General features: G+C 47.9%; 1 protein-coding gene across 3 annotated transcripts in view; it reads left to right on the top strand.

Moving 5' to 3' along the window:
- Window positions 1-21,037, top strand: part of MYO18B (myosin XVIIIB) — a 217,595-nt gene that overhangs the window by 125,712 nt on the left and 70,846 nt on the right. For all 3 annotated transcript variants that reach the window (XM_030915727.1, XM_030915728.1, XM_030915726.1), the window contains exons 23-27: window positions 3,162-3,275; window positions 5,012-5,128; window positions 7,605-7,688; window positions 9,536-9,673; window positions 12,411-12,596. In XM_030915727.1, coding sequence (XP_030771587.1) covers window positions 3,162-3,275; window positions 5,012-5,128; window positions 7,605-7,688; window positions 9,536-9,673; window positions 12,411-12,596 — 639 coding nt within the window. The remainder of the gene's footprint in view (window positions 1-3,161; window positions 3,276-5,011; window positions 5,129-7,604; window positions 7,689-9,535; window positions 9,674-12,410; window positions 12,597-21,037) is intronic.

The following is a 21,037-nucleotide window of genomic DNA, read 5'->3' as shown; positions in this document are numbered from 1 at the left end:
GCTCCAAGGAAAGAAGGGAAAGGAAACAGCATTTCTGGATCATGCACCATTATGCCATCTATAAAATGGGGATAAAAATAGAGCCTGCTTTCTCTGGGGGCTCTGAGGACCGGCGGGATCATGCTGCTGAAACCGTCTGCTGAAGTAGGGGCTGGGCAGATGGGAACTATGTCATCGTGTTCTGCTTTGCCCTGTTGCTTTATTTACAATGACTCTCTCTCGCCTCCTGGCTCCCAGCCCAGCTCCTTGGCCTGGCAGAGGGGCCCTGCGTGAGGCCTCCTCTTCCACCATTAGTTATCTGACATCATCTCCCTTGATGGCCCATCTGCTCCCGCCACCCAGACCTTTTGTTCTTTGCACACTGCGCTGTGCCGATTCTTCCATTTCTCTCCACTTCCACCCCTTCCGCCCCAGCTGGAGCACCTCCACTGCCTCCTTCCTGCAGGACCATGGCAGCCCTCTCACTGTCCGTCCTATTTCCAATCTGGTCCCACCCTCCCCACAGCAGCCAGAGGGAGATTAGGCCACATACCTCCTTAGAAACCATCCATGGCTTCCTGGCAGACTGAAATAAAATCTAAGCTTTGCAGCCCAGCTCACAAGCCTCAGTGATGTGAACCCTCTGCACATCTTCAGCATCTCCCCCTCCTCTCCTTCTCTGTACAGCTATCTGGCTGCACTAGTGAGCTTTCTGTTCCTCAGCACCACTGTTAGTTCCTGTCTCTGCCTCAGGGCCTTTGCACTTGCTATTGCCGCTGCCCAGTGCACTCTGTACATGGCCATCTGCTTTGCATCTTGTTTTGTTTTTTTTTTGAGACGGAGTTTCAGTCTTGTTACCCAGGCTGGAATGCAATGGTGTGATCTCGGGCTCACTGCATCCTCCGCCTCCTGGGTTCAACCAATTCTCCTGCCTCAGCCTCCCAAGTAGCTGGGATTACAGGCATGTACCACCATACCCGGTTAATTTTTTTGTATTTTTAATAGAGATGGGGTTTCACCATGTTGGTCAGGCTGGTCTTGAACTCCTGACCTCAGGTGATCCACCCTCTCGACCTCCCACAGTCCTGGGATTACAGGCCTGAGCCACTGCGACCGGCCCTTCCTTTGCATCTTTTAGGTCTTAGCTTAAATGCTTCTCCTTCATGAGTCCTCTGACTTCTGCTTAAAAGAGGGGCTGGCTTTGCCCTGCCTGCCTTCAAGGGAGCCTTATCACCCACCTCCTAGCCATGGCAGAGGCACTTGAGTCACCTGCTGGAAAGTAAGACCAGGCCTGACATCTCACTTCCTCTGTCCATTATGCTCTAACAAGGCCAATTACCTTCCCTTGCTCTACATCCATTTTCTCAGTGTGTCTCCATCCCTCCCATTTGCCAAGTGAAATGGGCCCCCAGCCCTCTTTTGCTGGGCCCAACTGCAGGAATACATTGTTCTCAGGGGCTGGAAAAGGGGATTTTGTGAGTTGTGGCCCATCCCTCTCTGAGCCCCGAATGTTTACCTTAGGTGATTTCTAAGAGTGTTTCCTGTTCAGAGATACAGCAAAGGGGGATAAGAGGGCCGACGGGACTTACTGTAGACCTCCTGAATGTTCAGCACTCTGAATGTGCAGGCATCTGCTGTGAGCTGAATATTATAAATGAGCTGAGTTAGGCTGGGCGTGGTGACTCACACCTATAATCCCAGCGCTTTGGGAGGCCGAGGCAGGCAGATCACGAAGTCAGGAGTTCAAGACCAGCCTGGCCAATATGGTGAAACCCTTTCTCTACTAAAAAACACAAAAATTAGCCATGCATGGTGGTGGGCGTCTGTAGTCCCAGCTACTCCAGAGGCTAAGGCAGGAGAATCACTGCAACCTGGGAGGTGGAGATTGCAGTGAGCCGAGATTGCGCCACTGAACTCCAGCCTGGGCGACAGAGCAAGACTCTGTCTCAAAAAAAAAAAAAAAGGCTGAGTTTGAGTTCAGAAGAGGCAGCTGCCAATTGCAGAATGGATTTAGGGTATGTGCATGAATATGGCATGTCTATGGCATGTCTATGGCATGCGCAGTGGGGCATGTCTGTTACCTGGGGCCATGTACATAAGTAATTGGATGAATCTTGATGACTCCACTTTGCTAGGATAGGAGGCCTACTGTGTACAGGTGGGAGGAAAAGTGAGAAAGAGAAGTGTGAGAGAGAGCTTTAAGTCGGTGGCTGTTAGCCTTCTAGTGAAAGCTGTGAACCCAGGAAAATGCTAAATGCTCACATGCAGAATATTTTGCATACCATTTTAAAGGGGGTCTGTGGACCCACTTTTAACCCTGAACCCTGGTTAAGAAACTTCCATTTGGCTGATTCCCATGGGCCTTCAAACCACCTCCTCCAGGAAGCCTCCCTTGATTCCCATCCTGCGTTTCCACTGTGCCGGTGTCCCCCGCTTCCCTCTACTGCACAAAGAGGTTGTCATTAGCGGTTCTTGCCTGTCTCCCACTGAGAGGGCAGGGACCAGCTTGATTGTTCCCTGCATGTCCAGTGCCTGGCACTGAGTGGGCGTCAGCAAGGATTTGCTGAATGGGACTGAGGAATAGCTCCTGGCGATGCACCAAGGGTGACGTTATGAGTGGGCTCAGAACCTGGCTGCTTCAAATGCAAATTTATTTGCTTTCCCCCAGGTGTGGGTTGATGAATAGTTGTGAAGACATGAGGGTCACCTATAAATTAATTAATCCCCTGCCTGGGAGGGGCTGGGCTGAGCTAGAGGGGAAGGACATTCAAGGAGGCAGCCTCATGAGGAGGCCTCTCCTCTCCCCTCATCTCCCCTCCCCTCCCCTCGCCTCCCCTCCCCTCTGCTTTCCCTTGCTCTCCCCTCCCCCTCCCCTCCTCCCTCCCCTCCTCCCTCACCTCTCACCTCCCCTCCCCTCCCCACCTCCCTCCCCTCCCCCTCCCCTCCTCCCTCCCCTCCTCCCTCACCTCTCACCTCCCCTCCCCTCCCCACCTCCCTCCCCTCCCCCTCCTCTCCTCCTTCCCCTCCTCCCTCACCTCTCACCTCCCCTCCCCCTCCCCTCCTTCCTCCCCTCCTCCCTCCCCTCCTCCCTCACCTCTCCCCTCCCCTCCCCTCCCCACCTCCCTCCCCCTCATCTCTTCTCATTTTCTTTTCTTCTCTTCTCCACCTCTTGCCTGGTCCAGCTGGAGCAGAGTGAAGCCAAGTGTGAGGAGGCCTTGAAGACCCAGAAGGTGCTCACAGCGGACCTGGAGAGCATGCACAGCGAGCTGGAGAACATGACACGGAACAAGAGCCTGGTACCTGTCTCTTCCTGCAGCTGCAGGGACCTGGGCCACCATAGGCCTCTAGGAGCTAGTGTGGGCCTAGTGTGCGCTCAGCACTATAGGAAGTACAAGGACATTTTTTGTAACTACCGGCTAGCACCTTGAAGGTACAGACATCCATTGTAGGCCTCTTGTGTGCTCAGCTCTGTGACAGGGACAGGGGGACTTATTGTAGACCTACTAGGTGCTCAGCGTTCTGCACGTGCAGGCATCCTACTGTAAGCTGAGCATTATAAAGATATGAGGCATTGATGGGGCTCAACTGTGTGCTCCCATCTGCAATGATAAGTAAGGAAGTCTGTTTGGACATAATGAGTGCTCAAGTGCTGTGAATGTGCATCTGATGTGAGCTTGCTCTTTGCTCAGTTCCCAGTGTGGTAACACAGGTGTATACTGTGTGCCCACCCTGCTCGCCACTCAAAGTGGTTCTCAGACATCTGCTGTGGTCCTACTGTGTGCTCACCATCATGAGCTAGAACTTGGTCCTTATTGTGGGGCTACTGCATGTCCCCTCTAGTAAGTGGAGACAAGGGCATCTCTTGGCCCACATAGGCTCATTACCAGGTGAAGATTTCAGCCATTTATTATAGAACTACCCGTGCTCACCCCTGAATGGGGACACATGGACATATATTGTCGATTTATTATTTTGGTGAAAATTGGATATAGGTTTCCAAGTCCCTTGTCTGGGTGTACGGGGTTGGCTTAGATTTATACTCATTGTATAAAACCCTAAAGTTTAGGTATAGAGTTTTACAGGCAAATGCTTATCTCAAGATCTCTGCGGGCCTTTTTGTCCCTTATTTTGTTGGAACTTGCCTACAAGCATTCACACACACACACATACATGTACATATGCACATGCGTATACACAGAAATGAATGTACATATTCACATGTGATCACCAGGCACACATACAAAATAAATGCCCTCCTTATAGGTAACCTATGCCTCTAAGTTTATTCATCCATCTAATACATATTTATTGAGCACCTGTTATAGGGCAGGCCTGGTGCTGGCTGCTGAGGTTATATCTGTGAACAGAACAAAGTCCCTGTTCTCAGGGAGAGTGCCAGGGTTTGCATTTTCATATATGTACTATGCCTATTTAAAATGTGCACACATAGGTTCCCAAGTGGGACTGCGCAGACATAAATTCATACACACATACACCCTGAATTCATAGTCACATGCAATACCTAGTATACACACACACAAACACACGCACACAAACACCACCAAGCTGTTACACCTACCACATGCATTGGTAACCACAGCCACTCGTTTTTTTTTGAGATAGAGTCTCGCTCTGTCGCCCGGGCTGGAGTGCAGTGGCCGGATCTCAGCTCACTGCAACTCCTCCTCCCAGGTTCATGCCATTCTCCTGCCTCAGCCTCCCAAGTATCTGGGACTACAGGCACCCGCCACCTCGCCCGGCTAGTTTTTTGTATTTTTTAGTAGAGACGGGGTTTCACCGTGTTAGCCAGGATGGTCTCGATCTCCTGACCTCGTGATCCGCCTGTCTCGGCCTCCCAAAGTGCTGGGATTACAGGCTTGAGCCACCGCGCCCGGCCCACAGCCACTCTTAAACATCGATGGTCACTCACCTCACACACCCATAGGCAAACCCCTCTTTACTCTTCCTCTGGACCCTGCTGCCCATCCCTCACCCTCCCACCTTGCCTTGACCACTGACCTGCCTCTCCCAGGTGGATGAGCAGCTGTACAGGCTGCAGTTTGAGAAGACGGACCTCCTGAAGCGTATTGATGAGGACCAGGATGACCTGAATGAGCTGATGCAGAAGCACAAGGACCTCATTGCTCAGGTAGTGAATGGGACCTTGGTGGAAGAAGCTCAGGGACTTGGGGTGGGGTAAATGGGGAATGTTGAGAAGGTGATATGGTTGGACTACTCCCTCATCTTAACATCTTGGAGGGATAAGTGCACAGAGATAGATAGGAATTGTACATTTCCTGTGGTCCTAATGGAGGACAATGTCACCTTCAGATGGTGTGTGCATCTCTGGAGGACATGTCCACCAAGAAAGATTTGGATTTATCCATGCTTCTATCTACCATCCACCCACCCATCGACCATTAATCTACTCATCAATTTACCCATTCACTTTTCCACGCATCTACTCATTCACCCACTCCCCTATCCATCTGTCCATCATCCATCCATCCATCCATCCATCCATTCAATCATCCACCCATCCACCCAACCACCCATCCGTCTGTCCATCCAGCCATTTATCCATCTATCCATTCATCCATCCATCTTTCCATTCATTTATCCATTCATCCATCCTACCACCCATGTACTCGTTTATTCACCTATCCAACCACCATTTTCTTTTCTTTTCTCTCTCTCTTTTCTTTCCTTTCCTTTCTTTTCTTGCTTTTCTTTTTCCTTCCTTCCTTTCCTTCCATCCCTCCCTCTCTCCCTCCCTCCTTCCTTCTTTCCTTCCTTCCTTTTTTCCTTCCTTCCTTCTCTTTCTCTTTTTTCTTTCTTCTTTCCCCCTCTTGCTTTCTTTCTTTATTCCTGTCTTTATATATTTACTGAATCCTTGCCATGTGTTAGGCACTGTGAAAAATGCTAAGTATATTGTGGTGATCAAAAGCACATCCCATTCCCACCTTCATGTACCTCACAGTTTAGTGGACTGGGAAGACCTTATCATATGGTCACCCAGAGCAGAGGGGAGACTTGCAAACTGAACCAAGAGTCCAGAAAGAAAATGAACACAATTCTGCAAATCCTGACCTAGGCTGGGAGTCAGGAAAGGCTTCCCAGAGCAGGTGTCATTTGGATGGAGATCTGAACAAAGAGCGGGAGTTACTTAGATTGGAGTGGGACACTGGGGATTGGGGGTGCCTTCCAAGCAGAGGAAATAGCACATACAAAGGGCCTGTGATGGTGCATTGGAGAGACTGAAAGGAGGCCAGTGAGGACAATGTGGCACAAGACAAGCTCAGTGAAAGAAGAGAATCAGATCAGGGTCTTAGAAGCTGTTATGAGATTGAGTTTTATTTTATGGTTGAAGGGAATCAGTTGGCAAACTTTTCAGGGACAAGAGCAGTTGGAGAGGACCAGCCAGCATGCCACCCCAGACTGTCAGCTCCATAAAGGCAGGGCCCTCCTCTGCCTTGTCCAGTGCTGTATTCAGAGCCAAGAAGAGCGTCTGGCCTGGAGATGCTCAGTAAATCACTGTTGAATAAATGAAAGCTGAACGTGTCCAGGGGAAAGACAACTCCAGCCTGGTAGATGGAGTTAAGATGAGGAGGAGTGGATGGATGGGCTTGGGAGATGATCAGGAGACATGAGGGCAGCATGGGTGAAACAGAAGCTTTGGGGTGAAGCTGAGGGATGTGATGTGGAATCCCCAGTGGATCTCCACGTAATAACTGCATAATGGGAAGAACAGCTCCCTCCAAGAGCAATGTCTTCCTTGCAATACACCTTCCAGAGGAGATCCAGGGGGAAATACCTGCTGCGCTCTAAATGCATCGGACAGAGGTTGGATCTGAAGGGGTTTCTGCTGGACAAAGAATAGTAATAGCAAAATAATTGGTGATACCATCCACATGGTAACAACCACAAAATAGTCTATGCCACTGTCTACACTTGCGAATCACACATATTTCCACCCCAAAGAGAGGTTTGTCTGTTAAGTTACAAAAGCACTGTATACCTATGCCCATAATAATTTAAATAATAAAGACACAAGAAATAGAAAGTAAAGAGGTGCTTCTACCCTCTAGAATTCCTCTCTTCAGAGGTAATGAAGCTCAACAGTTGGCTCTATTTTTTCAAAAACCTTTACTCTCCACTGCTTCATTTAGTCTCTGAACAAACCCAATACAGAAAAGCCCAGTGGAGGCTATCGGTCCATTTTATGGATGCAGAGATTGAGGTGCAGATCTGTAGATTGCTAAGACCAGGGTCCAGGTCTAGAACCTCAGTTACCTGACCCGCCGAGTAGCTCTCATCCCTTGGAATCTGGTCCTAGTGCCATGGCCAGCCCACTTCTGTCTGGATTCTCAGGCGTGTATAATAAAATGCTGGACAGTTGACCAAATCCAGAGGCTTATATAATTGGAGTGACTCAGCGAACATTGAAATGAAAGATGGTGAGGAGGATGTGAGAGGTAATTTTTGGGAAACAGCTATTATCATAGAAGCTCTGAGAGATGTAGACATCTGTGGGTGGGGAAAGTAGGGATTTTCAGGGGTGGTTTCCCAGCAAGGCTTGTGGTCTCAGGGTGATATATATACATTTTTTTTTTTTGTCTCACCAGTCTGCTGCTGACATTGGGCAGATCCAAGAACTGCAGCTGCAGCTGGAGGAAGCCAAGAAGGAGAAGCACAAGCTTCAAGAACAAGTATGTGCTCAGAGCCATCCTATAGTTGTATTAGTCAGGGTTTTCTTAGAGGGACAGACCGAATAGGATGTGTGTGTGTGTGTGTGTGTGTGTGTGTATGTGTGTATGTATGTGTGTGTGTATATATGAGTTTATTGTTTGTTTGTTTGTTTTTGAGACAGAGTCTCACTCTGTCACCCAGGCTGGAGTGAAGTGGCGTGATCTCGGCTCACTGCAACCTCTGCCTGCCAGGTTCAAGCGATTCTCCCGCCTCAGCCTCCCAAGTAGCTGGGATTACAGGTGCCTGCCACCACGCCTGCTAATTTTTGTATTTTTAGTAGAGAGGGGGTTCTGCCATGTTGGTCAGGCTAGTTTCTAACTCCTGACCTCAGGTGATCTGCCCTCCTCAGTCTCCCAAAGCGCTGGGATTATAGGTGTGAGCCACTGGGCCTGGCTGGGAAATATATTAAGTATTAATTTACACGATCACAAGCTTCTACAATAGGCTGTCTGCAAGCTGAGGAGCAAGGAGAGCCAGTCCGAGTCCCAAAACTGAAGAACTTGGAGTTCAGTGTTTGAGGGCAGGAAGCATCCAGCATGGGAGAAAGATGTAGGCTGGCAGGCTAAGGCCCATCTCTCTCCTTTTCATGTTTTTCTGCCTGCTTTATATTCGCTGGAAGCTGATTAGATGGTGCCCACCAGATTAAGGGTGGATCTGCCTTCTCCACCCCATTGACTCAGATGTTAATCTCTTTTGGCAACAACCTCACAGGCACACCCAGGATCAATACTTTGTATCCTTCAACGGAATCACTCAGTATTAACCATCACAGGGAGGAAGAGCGGGATTTTCCCTGGACACTTACTTATACTTTGGCTCCTGGAAACTGTTTCCTTCATTCTTTTATTCATCAATTCATTCAAATACTCACTCAATTCCAGTTGTGTGCCAGGCACATTGAGACCACTCCCTAGAGAGAGAGACACGTGCACACATACTCACACTTATTTACTCTTGCCTGTTCTTGTGCTGGATGCAGGCATGCTCCATGCACTGAGACTCAGCCGTGCAGTGCAGAATTTTCTCCTTCTGAGAAATGGCTCCAAGAACAAAGAGATGGTCTGTGCAAGACAGGATCATGATCCTCTGTGAAATCTTCCTTTGAAGTCATGGTCCCTCCAAACATCTCTGGTTTTCTGTGATTACCTAGAGGGTTGCTATTATCCATGAAAGTTTCAAAGCTCTTCTAGAACCCTTGCATGTGCCTGCTTAAAGTGACTGCTGGAGTGACCAGGTCTCAAGCAATTTCCTATAGGTGCTGAGTAACAACACGCACAACAAATGGAATAGCAGCAGTGGCCGTTTGCTGGCTGCTTAGTATGTGCCAGTCACTAATCTCCTCTAATCCTCCCAAGAAAAATGAAGAAACTGAGGCTCAAGGAAAGGAACTGACTTTCCCAGACTCACACACCAGGAAGAAACCTGGCTCCCAAACCCACCCTTGTTTTATGTTTTTGATGCCGTAGCTTCTTACTCACAGACTAGCTTTGCTCCTTGATCAGAGCAGGGAAGGAGAGAAGGGAAGCACTGATTAAAAGTCTTGTTTTCAATTCTGAAGACATAAGAAGCTTCATCTCCCAGCACCTGAGACCCAGTATCAGGGTCTGGTATGAGGATCCAATGAGGGTCCCAAGATTGAGGCCTGGCAATTCTTGCTTGTACAGACATTTAATATGCAGCACACCTGAGCAGAGAAGGAGGTGGTGTAAAGAGCTCCTCCCACCCTCCCAGGCTGGGTCCTGCACGTGTCTCTGTCCTGGTATCAGGGACAACAGGTGTCCAATAGACTTCTCTCTTGTACCTATAGCTGCAGGTGGCTCAGATGCGCATCGAGTACCTGGAGCAGTCCACCGTGGATCGAGCCATTGTCAGCAGGCAGGAGGCGGTCATCTGTGACCTGGAGAACAAGACGGAGTTCCAGAAGGTGCAGATTAAGAGATTTGAGGTACATAATAATACATAAATAGTGCTTGGGCCAAGAGCAGGGAGAGCTTTTGTGTAAGCTTCATCCGCCCTTCTACTCATCTCTCTACTCACATGCCTTTATCTAGATATACATTACTCATCCACTCCTCACCCAAACTGCCTCCCTCCTTCCATCATACCATCATCCCTCAAGCCACCTACCCATTTACCTATCCATCCTCACGTATGTCTCTCCATCTCCTTCCACAGTCATGGGTCCATTCATCCATCCTCCCTTGCATTTGTTCTTCCTTTCCCCTTCACTTTTTCTTCTCTTCCTCTGTTATTTTTTCTTTAGCCCTCAACCCCTCTGTCTGCCCATTCTTTTATGCATTGATCCAGTTCTTCCTACCTCCATCCACCTACTTACATGCCCAATACTCATTTTGAACAGAAATTTATTTTGCACCCAGTGTGTGCTAGGCCCTGTTTTAGGTGCACAGAAGACAGATGTATGACACAGATCTGCTTTCAGAAGCATATATCTTTGTAAGCAATGTGGGTAAGATATGTATATAAATATCTGTAATATGGAGAGAGTGCTATGATGTTTAGAGGATAGAGATCTTTTCAAGACTCCGGAAACAGGAAGGCTTCTGGGAGGAGGTGGCATTAATGCTGAACCTTGAAGGACAGGTAAGACTTGGATGGGCTGGGGTGGGGTTCAGTGATTACATTCACATTACCCTTGAGCTGGGAACACAGGTGTTTACTTCTTCAGTTCTGTGGGCCAATGACATGGGACATTTACAGAAGACATCACCATTGTCAAAATACTTTCACATCAGTCACTCCACTTGATGTTTGATACAGTCCTGTGAGGCAGGTAGGATAAGTCTTATCTGACGAGAAGATGACCCCAGAGAGGTCAAGTGACTTGCTCAAGATAAAGCCAGGCAGTGCATGGGATAAGGTAGATTGACACCTGATCTTCACTTCCTCCTGGTTACAGGTTCTGATTTCTCTGCAGCCAGCTGGCTTCACCACAGTAAGACAGTGTGTCTAGACAGTTGTGAGGCTGCATTCCTCATTCTGAAACATTTCCCCCTGATCTCCCTAGGGGCATTTGGTCTCCAATAAGGCTGCTATGGATGAAGAACAGAGAGAAATTCTTCTTTGCTTTGACCCTCATTGGTTCCCAGAAATTCCTCAAGGTCTGACTGTCTCTGCAGACCACCATGGAACTTTGATCTACTATATTTTAAATGATTAAATATGTAAAGTTGGGCTATATCATATGCCATTTTAAAACTTGGTTCTAGCATAGTGAAATGATAGCAGAGGAGAAAAGAAAATGAGTGTGGGAAAACTTCAAATGGAAAGATTCTATCTCCAAATTCAATTTTCCCCTCTGCCGCCATGATTTGAATTTAGTAGAATCCTGGGTCTTTGAGGTGTAGAGATGGGGTACCTCAAAGACACAGTTTGAGAACTCCTTCCAGTCTTCCTGCTGTTCTTGGAATTGTTGCTGAACTTCATTTGAGAGGTGAACTGAATAGGAAAGCGTTTCTTTCAGGTTATTATTCGGTGTCTGATCTGCAGGCTGTTATCCCCACTGCCTGTGGCTGCAGAAAAAGGGCTCAGAGTCCTTAGCAGGGGCTTGAAATATTCATGTGGGCCCCGTCCTATGTCAACACTAGAGTATTTGCCCATCAGGATCGATTGGTTCCGGGCTTGTTGGCCAACTAATGAATTCTGCAGAACAGTCCTTGGGTTTGTTTGGTGTGGCACTCGTGATGGCCAAAGCACTTTTCTCTCTATTGTTTCATTGTGTCCTCAAGGATTCCCCATCCTCCCTGCCACCAGGAAAGGAAAAATGTCATAAAATGGTAGGGCTGAGGCTCATGAGAGATTACCTAAACACCCTCATTTTATAAATCAGGAAACAAAAACACATGTTGGGGAAAGGCTTTTGACCTCAGCAGAGTTCTCTGTTCATTGCACCAGTCCCTCGAGATAAATAGGAGCTGCTGGAAAAAAAAAAAAAGTGATAATCCCCAAACCTTATCTGGCACATCTTATGTGCCAGGCACCCAAGCCTTCTGCATACCAAGAAATTAGATTCTGACAGCGTCCCTGGGACACAGGTACTATCATCATCCCTGTCTCTCAGAAGGGCTCAATAGCCTGCCCAAGGTCACACAGCCAGGGAGAGGCAGAGGTGGGATTTGAACCCAGAGGGTCTTGGGGGTGAGGGTTCTCATAAATATGCTACACTGCCTCTCAGAATAGCAGTTATTGCATTTATTTATTTATTTATTTTTTCGAGACAGGGTCTCTCTGTGTCACCCAGGCTGGAGTGCAGTGGCACGATCTTGGCTCGCTGCAACCTCCACCTCTCCAGTTCAAGCAATTCTCATGCCTCAGCCTCCCAAGTGGCAGGGATTACAGGCATGCGTCACCACGCCCGGCTAATTTTTGTATTTTTTGTAGAGAAGGGGTTTCGCCATGTTGGCCAGGCTAGTCTCTAATTCCTGACCTCAGGTAATCCACCTGCCTTGGCCTCCCAAAGTGCTGGGATTACAAGCGTGAGCACTGAGCCCGACTGTCATTTTTTGCATGTTGTTAATTCTTCATTTTTGTAGCAGACATCAGCATTCTTATCCTGATTATAAAAACACAGGAAACTCGGCAAAGGATTTCTCTTCCTTAGGCTCCCTTGTTTCATGCCCCTGGCCTCCAACTTCAAGGTGGGCATGTGTCTCTGCCCCTCCCAGGTCCTGGTGATCCGACTTCGGGACAGCCTGATCAAGATGGGGGAGGAGCTTTCACAGGCGGCCACGTCGGAGTCCCAGCAGCGGGAGAGCAGCCAGTACTACCAGCGGCGCCTGGAGGAGCTGAAGGCCGACATGGAAGAGCTGGTGCAGCGGGAGGCGGAGGCCAGCCGGCGGTGCATGGAGCTGGTGAGTCCTGTCCCCATCGCGGGCTCTTAGCAACTGAGGGTTTGCAATGGGGTACAGCCCCCCTTTCTTAAGACTTCAGAATGGGAGACTCATGGGTTTGGGTCCTGGGCCTCTGGGGTGTGCGGGAAGCCAGGAGAAACCAGAAGGGGAGTGGGCTGAGACAACACTGCCATTGGCTGTAAACCCTGGGGGTGGGCCCAAAGTGGACCAATGGCATTCACTGCTGCCGGATGGCCGCCAAATTCATTTACATATCAGATCCCAGACTTTCTTTTCCTGCTCCATTCATTCCACTCCAATGGCAGGAAGGCCTCACACACAAGAGAGAAGAACGGGTGTATATTAACGGCCTGTCTTTCACTGGGTCTCAACATCCATAATATCCTATAATCCTCGTGTCAGCCCTGTGAAGTCAGATTTATTGCCCCCATTTCACAGATGAGGACAAACCGAGCCTTCCAAAAGGGGAGATGACTAATCTAAGGCCACATCTGGTAAACATAGAGCTGTTTCTGGGCTGTTAGTAGCAACAACAAAAATAAAAGATACAAATGATGATTCAAGCCACCATGTGTGAAGTATTTGCTCCCTGCCAGGTTCTGAAGGAAGCATTTCTCATTTAAATCCTCCTTTCAGAACTGTGAGGTAGGTGCTGTCTTGATGTCCCTTAAAAAGGTGGGGAAACTGACGCGTGGAGATATCAACTTGCCAAACTGAGGTTCCGAATGGTACATTTGCTTGCCCAGGGTCACACAGGAGTAAGAATTTGAACCCAGGGCTGCCTAACAATGTAGTCTCTACTTCTAGTCACTAACTCATACTTTGCCTCCAGGATGGACCAAGGAACATTTATTTTTATTTTATTTTATTTTATTTTATTTTATTTTATTTTATTTTATTTTTCTGGAGACAGTCTTGCACTGTTGCCCAGGCTGGGGTGCAGTGGCGCGATCTCAGCTCACTGCAATCTCCACCTCCCAGGTTCAAGCGATTTTCATGGCTCAGCTTCCTGAGTAGCTGGGACTATAGGCGTGAGCCACCACGTCTGGCTAACTTTTTGTATTTTAGTAGAGACAGGGTTTCACTATGTTGCCCAGGCTGGTCTCAAACTCTTGAGCTCAGGCAATCTGCCCACTTCGGCCTCCCAAAGTGCTAGGAGTACAAGTGTGAACCACTGCACCCAGCCCCAAGGAACATTTTAAAATTTGTTTCCTGCCTAATGGGAAGGTTTCTCCATCATTCGGTGTGTTCTAAGAAGAACTGCACAGGTCACAGAGCATCTAAGAGTGTCTGTTCCAGCTTTTCTCCATGGGGCCAGATATCACTAAGGTTCCAGATTTCTGATTCTGTGACCTGGGTGGGGGGTATCTGGCACCCCCATTGCCTACCATCATCCAGCCTTCTAGAGACAGCCCACAATATGCCAAGGCTTGGCCCAGAGGTCTCTAAATTACACTGGTTTTCTCCTTCTTACATTGTCCACTCTGGTGTTGTGAAAGGTCTCACCAACTTGTTCTTCCTGCAGCAAATATGTTAATATGTCTCGGGCCACTGTCTCTCACAGCCGGTGTCATCCCCATCAGGCTTTTCTGTGAGGGGGCGGTAAGGCACGGCACAGAGACACAGGTTCCCAAAGTCCAGGCCTCCTGACTGGCAGTTCCTCCACGCCCATGGCCCCGGGAGAGAGAAAAGCTCTTTCCTCTAATTGACAGGATAACTTCCTCATTAACTAGCCCCGTTTCTCATGCAGCTGAGTGCCCCTCCTGGCAAGCTCTGGCTGGGAGGAGAGAACATCCCCAGCCTTTCTCCTCTGACATCTTCTTTAACTAGCCAGGCACTCAGGCATTCTGGCCAGATCAAATAGTGATTTTCTTCCTCTCTGCCCCTTGATCTCTTTTTCTCTGTCGTCTTCTCTCCTTCCCTCTTTTCTCTCTTTCCTCTGCCTGTCCCCATTCCTGGGGCCATATTCAGATCTTGAAAGGCTCTGAAATACTGAAAAGATTATAACATAGTTCCCACATAAGAATCAAAATGGACACAACACAAAACCTTAAAGAGCTTGCATGCATGCTGAAATTCGACCTGCGTCTGTCTCCAATTTCTGATGGCAAGATTCTGGATAAGTTTATCAAAGCTGAACTTTTCTCTTTAGTTTGGTGGGTGTGGTTGAAAGGAGTGTTCATTTCCTAGGATTGCCATAGCAAATTATCACAAGCTGCGTAGCTTAAAACAACAGAAGTTCATTTTCTCATAGTTCTGGAGGCCTGAAATCTGAAATCAAGGTGTGAACAGGGCTACACTCCCTCTGAAGACTCTGGAAGAGCATGCTTCCTTGTCTCTTCCAGTTTCTGGTGGCTCCAGGTGCTCCTTGGTTTGTGGCTGCCTCAGTGATGGCTTTCTTCACATGGCTGTCTTCTCTGTGTATGTATGTCCCAAATATCCCTCTGCCTTTTTCTTATAAGGAAAACTGTAACTGGATTCAGGGCTCACTCTACATCCACGTTGATCTCACCTTAAGATCCTTACCTTAATCATATCTACAAATGCTTTTGCTTTTTTTTTTTTTTTTGAGACAGAGTCTCGCTCTGTCTCCCAGGCTGGAGTGCCGTGGCACAATCTCAGCTCACTGTAACCTCTGCCTCCCGGGTTCAAGCAATTCTCCTGCCTCAGCATCTCAAGTATCTGAGACTACAGGCACGTGCCACCACACCCAGCTAATTTTGGTATTTTTAGTAGAGGCGGGGTTTCACCATGTTGACCGAGCTAGTCTGGAACTCCTGACCTCAGGTGATCCACCCACCTTGGCCTCCCAAAGTGTTGGAATTACAGGCATGAGCCACCACGCCTGGCCTGCAAACCCCTTTTTCTAAATGAGATCATGTTCACAAGTCCCAAGTGGAATTGTCTTTTGGGAGGCCACCCTCCAACCCCCTACACAAGAGGAAGGCACATTTCTGCTTGGTTGGTATTCTGAAGTTATCCAGTACATCCCGTCCTTTCCTTAGTGATCCTGTGGAAGAACAAAGCTCCACGGATAAGGTCAGGCCAGCAGCCTCTTCCAAATACTGCATGTCCCAAAACTCACCAACCTATTTGCTCTCAAGTATTTCCTTTGCCTTTGAGCTCTGGGAAATTTCCACTGGGAGAAGAGAGGAAGTCATACTTTCTTGCATCACTCACTTATTCATTCAACAAATACCTATTCAACACCAGCTATGAGGATGGCACAGGGGTAGGCACTGATGAGGAAGGGCAAGGAATCCTAAGGTCCTTGCTGTGCAGAAGTTCGCAGTGTGCCCAAAACAGGGCTCAGTGGGAGAGTTAAGTCCTCGCTGTCATTGAAACTTGAGTCTTGCTGCTGAGGCCCCTCCTATAGGTGTGGCATCCTGGTACTGTCCCTGGCTTCTCAAGACAGATCATCCCATCTGTTCGTGTCCAAGCCACCAACTTGCCTTCCCTCATCCCGTTTCTATAAGATAAGGGGCAGCTTCTTTGTGCCGTACGTTCTCTAAACTATACTAAAATCCTGCAAGGCAGCCCGAGCTTTGCTTCTTTCCTTCGTGCAATGTGTATTCATAGTTTTCACTGTGGGCCAAGCCCTGTGCTGGATGCCGGATACCCAGTGAGGAACGGTGAGGAACACACCTTTGCCCCCCAGGAGCTCATACATGGAAATACATAACTGCATGAGAAAATACAACTAAGGCCATGGCTAGTGTACTTCATACAAATATGGAGTTTCCTCCATCATGAGAGCTCCGAGCTTTCACAGGCAAAACAAGGGGGCATGCACTGTGATTTGAGGGACTTTGGAAGGCCAGTTGGCACCAAATCTCTCTCCCATACCCACTGTCACCACCACAAGTCCATTTCTTTGGGCAAAGTATTGCCTTCTCCTTTCTTTCCTTTTCTTTTTTTAAATTGAGACAGGGTCTTAGTCACCCAGGGTGGAGTGCAGTGGCACAGTCATAGCTCATTGCAGCCTCCTCCTCCTGGGCGTAAGCGATCCTCCTGCCTCAACCTCCAGAGTAGCTGAGACTACAAGTGCATACCATTGTGCCTGGCTAATTTTTCAATTTTTTAAAATAGAAATGGGGTCTCACTACTTTGACCAGGCCGATCTTGAACTGCTGGTCTCAAGCCATCCTCCAGCCCCCGCCTCCCAAAGTGCTGGGATTATAAGCATGAGTCACCGCTCCTGGTCTGTCTTCGTTTTTAGAATTCAAATCCTCCCTGGGAGGGATAGAATAAATTTCCTAACTCCACAGTCCAAGTGTTGATTTATTCATTCCATCAACAAATCTTTATTGAGTCATTCTATGTTCAAGCCCTTCGCAGAAGTTGTCTTCTTTAGCGCTTAATGTCAACCTCAGCAAGTGGAGAACGTGGAGGGGCCAGGGTGTGAGGTTGTCCAGGGCTGCAGGATCAGGAAGGACAGAGCTGGGATTGGTGTCCCATGTGTCCAATGCTAAAGCTATCACCAGGTCACCTGCTTCCCTTTCAACCCAACCTTGCTGAAAAATGGCTCTGCTGTGGAGACCAAAAAAAGGATCTGGTGCTCTGGGCCCTGGTGAGTGGCAGGAAGGATGTTGATGGATCTCCTGTCCACATTCCTTTCCGCCTGTCCCCAGCCTGTACTATTTGTCACTGTTGGTGTTGGTTTAAAGGACTGTGAGTTGTTGCATGTGAATGATTTATACCCCCAGCTGACTCTCTGGCACATCCAGATCAGGATCAATTACCCCTCCGGTGGAACTTTGCTTCCCAGAAAAAAGAAAAATGAGGTTTTGCCATTAATTTTAGTAAATGTACTATTCCTGGAGACTCCAGGAGCCATTATGGAGAAAATAATATTCTGGCTCTAAATCATTCCAGTCCCTTTGTCATTGGAGCGATGAAGCAACTCATCTGTGGATGTATATCCTGTTGTTTTTCAGTAGTTACAGGGCCCAGGGGAAACCACCCTGGCCCCAGGACTGGGTAATCAAGGGGTGCCTGAGAAAGCTAGAAGTCCTGATGCTGACGGGAAGGCCTGACTTTGGCCTTCCAGGTGCACCTATTTCGGAGGCTGCACCTGTTGGGTTTTACCCTTCATCACCTTGGCCTGATTCTCTGGTTTCGACTTTCCCCTGATCCAGGTGTCCTTTTCACAAGTTACCCAGGTCTTGAAAAACTTGCATGGTGCTTCTGCTTACTTTTCCTGCATCCATCCGGTGACCCGAGCTAGAAATTGCAGCAGCCTGTCTCCCTCTCGCTCACACAGCTTAATGGTCAGACCTGTTGATTTTACCCTATTGGGGTATTTTTGAAATTCACCCCTCCTGACCCATTTTTGCTTATTCTGTCTTTATTTAAGTATCATCCCCTCCGGTCTGGGCTTCTGTAGTGACTTCTCACTTGTCTCCCCACTTTTCCTTCAGTCTTGCTCCTACCTGTAGGAGATCTTTCAAGAAGGGGCATAGCTTACTGTGTTATTTCTCTGCTAAGAAATTTTTTTTTTTTTTTTTTTTTTTTTTTTTTTTTTTGAGATGGAGTCTCACTCTGTCACCCAGGCTGGAGTGCAGTGGCCGGATCTCAGCTCACTGCAAGCTCTGCCTCCCGGGTTCCCGCCATTCTCCTGCCTCAGCCTCCCGGGTAGCTGGGACTACAGGTGCCCGCCACCTCGCCCGGCTAGTTTTTTGTATTTTTTAGTAGAGACGGGGTTTCACCGTGTTCGCCAGGATGGTCTCGATCTCCTGACCTCGTGATCCGCCCGTCTCGGCCTCCCAAAGTGCTGGGATTACAGGCTTGAGCCACCGCACCCAGCCTGCTAAGAAATGTTTTATGGGGCCGGATGTGTTGGCTCATGCCTTTTGATCCTAGCACTTGGGGAGGACGAGTGGGAGGATCATTTCAGACCTGGAGTTCAAGACCAGCCTGGGCAACATAGCAAGACCCCATCTCTATGAAAGAGAGAGAGAGAGAGAGAAAGAAAGGAAGAAAGGAAGGAAAAGGAAAGAAGGGAAAGGAAGGAATTAAGGAAGAAAGGAAGTAACAAAGAAGAGTTTGCTAGGTCTGCTGGCATGTACCTGTAGTCCCAGCTACTCAGGAGACTGAGGTGGAGGATTGCTTGAGCCCAGGAGTTCAAGGTTACGTGAACTGTGGTTGTACTCCTGCACTCCAGCCTGGGTGACAGAGCTAGTCTCTATCTAAAAAAAAAAAAAAAAAAGAAAGGGAAGGAAGGAAGGAAGGAAAGAAAGAAAAGAAAGAAAAGAAAGAAAAAAAGAGCTTCCATGGGTCACAGGTCCTTCCATGGGTAATGGGTCCCCATTGCCTTCAGAACAAAGTTTAAACTGCTTCCTATGACCTACAAGAAATCTAACCTTTCTAGGTTTTTCCATCTTTGGTTGTCTGCCTCTCATCCTCTTACCTGTTCTACTTAAGCATAAAGGCAGAGTTGAGGACTGCTATAGTTTCAATGTTTGTCCCTCAAGCATCATGTTGAAAGTTGATCCTCAGTGTTGGAGGTGGGGTCTCATATGAGGTGTTTGGGTCATGGGGGCAGATCTCTCCTGAATGGCTTGGTGCCTCCTCATGGTAACAAGTGAGTTCTCACTGTGTTATTTCCCACCGGAGTTCCCCTGAGAAATGGCTGTTGGAAACAGCCTGGCACTTCCTCCTCTCTGTCTCGCTTCTGCTCTTGCCGTGTGATCTCTGCACACACCAGCTCCCCTTCCCTTTCTGTCATGAGTGGAAGCAGCTGAGGCCCTCACTAGAAGCAGATGCTGGTGTCACACTTCTTGTGCAGCCTGCAGAACTGTGAGCCAAATAAACCTCTTTTATTTATAAATTACTCAGCTTCAGGTATTCCTTTATAGCAACACAATTGAACTAAGGCAAGACCCCGATGCCGTGTTACTCCTTGATTCACCACCTTTATCCTTATGCATCCTGCTGCCTGCCTGTGCAACCTTAAAAACTCAAATATCAGATTAAGCACCTCCTTTGTGTTCCCATACCCCCTGTGCCCACCCCATCAATGCATGTGTCACTCAGTTACTGTAAATGCCAATGTTCTTGTCTTCCTAGAGAGAGAGAGACCCTGAGAGAAAGTTTTATTTGACTCGGGCTGCAACCTCCGTATCGGAGTCAGGTATAGGGTAGATGCTCAGTGATTGCTTGCTGAATAATTTTCTCAGCATTTAGAAGTTTTACATCTTAACAAATGACTCAAAAAAGTACATCTTAGAAATGGAAAATTTTAGATCAACCAACTTTTGTTTGTATCTTACTAGGTACCTAGCCCTGTGCCTGATGATGTGGGAGATGCAGACATGGATGGACTAGGGACTGTGCCCTTGAATTGCTCAAGATCTAGAGGAGGAGATGCACATGTCCCTCAATAACTCTGACACAAGATGGGATGTGTGGACAAAGGAAGAAATGGTTTCATACAAACAGGAGCCCTGGGGGAGATTGTATGGAGGATGCATCATTCATCTGAAACTTGTTTGGAGTTTCTTGAATGATAAAGCAAATACTGGCTGGCAGCTTTGGGGGAGCAGCAATCCAATCCTGTTTATTGTTACATCTCTCACTTGCATTCAGCAAATGTCTAGTGAATGCCTGCTGTGTGTCAGGCAATGTCCAGGCTGCCAGAGAGTCAGAGAGAAATGAGATACAGGGATATAAACACCGACTCTTCACCCCTTTTTTCTCCTCTTCCTTCTTTCTCGTTGCAGCTCCCCTACTGCATGCCAGTTACAAAATCTCTTCCTCCTCCCTCTTCAATCTGTTTTCTTTTGCTTTCCTTGTTCTTCCTTATTCTTCCTTAGCACCCACTTGTCTAGGTTTAGGCTTGCTGTTTCTCTCTGTCTCTCTCATCTCTCTCTCTCTCACACACACACACGCACACACACACAGAATTGTTTTAACCCATGTTGGGGGGAGGGTGTGTGTTAAATTTCTAGGCTACCATAGTAAATTATCAAAACCTGGATGTCTTAAAACAACAGGAATTTATTGTCTCACAGTTTTGGAGGCTAGATGTCTGAAATGAAGATGTTGGCAGGGACATACTCCTCTGAAGGCTCTAGGGAAGAATCCTTCCTTCCCATGGTGGCTCCAGGCATTCCTTGGCCTTTGGGCTGCATCACACTTATCTCTGCCCCTGTCTTTATATGGCCTTCCCCTCTTCTCTTTCTGTCTCTGTGTGTATCTCTCCTCTTCTTGTAAGGACACTAGTCATTGAATTCAGGGCCCACCCTAATCTAGTATGACCTCAGCTTAACTCATTACTTCTGCAAAGACCCTATATCCCAATAAGGTCACATTCTGAGTTTTTAGGTGGATATGGATTTTTGGGGGGACACTATTTAACCCACTATAGAGTGGTTGAAAAGAGCATTGGGCTTGGAGTGTGATACCTCAGACAGCTAAGTTAACATTGAAGCAACTCAGTT

This window comes from Rhinopithecus roxellana, chromosome 13 (genome assembly GCF_007565055.1).
Source record: "Rhinopithecus roxellana isolate Shanxi Qingling chromosome 13, ASM756505v1, whole genome shotgun sequence".
Taxonomy (NCBI): domain Eukaryota; kingdom Metazoa; phylum Chordata; class Mammalia; order Primates; family Cercopithecidae; genus Rhinopithecus; species Rhinopithecus roxellana.
The sequence above is the reverse complement of the archived record's forward strand: the minus strand, read 5'-3'. Positions and strand labels throughout refer to the sequence as shown.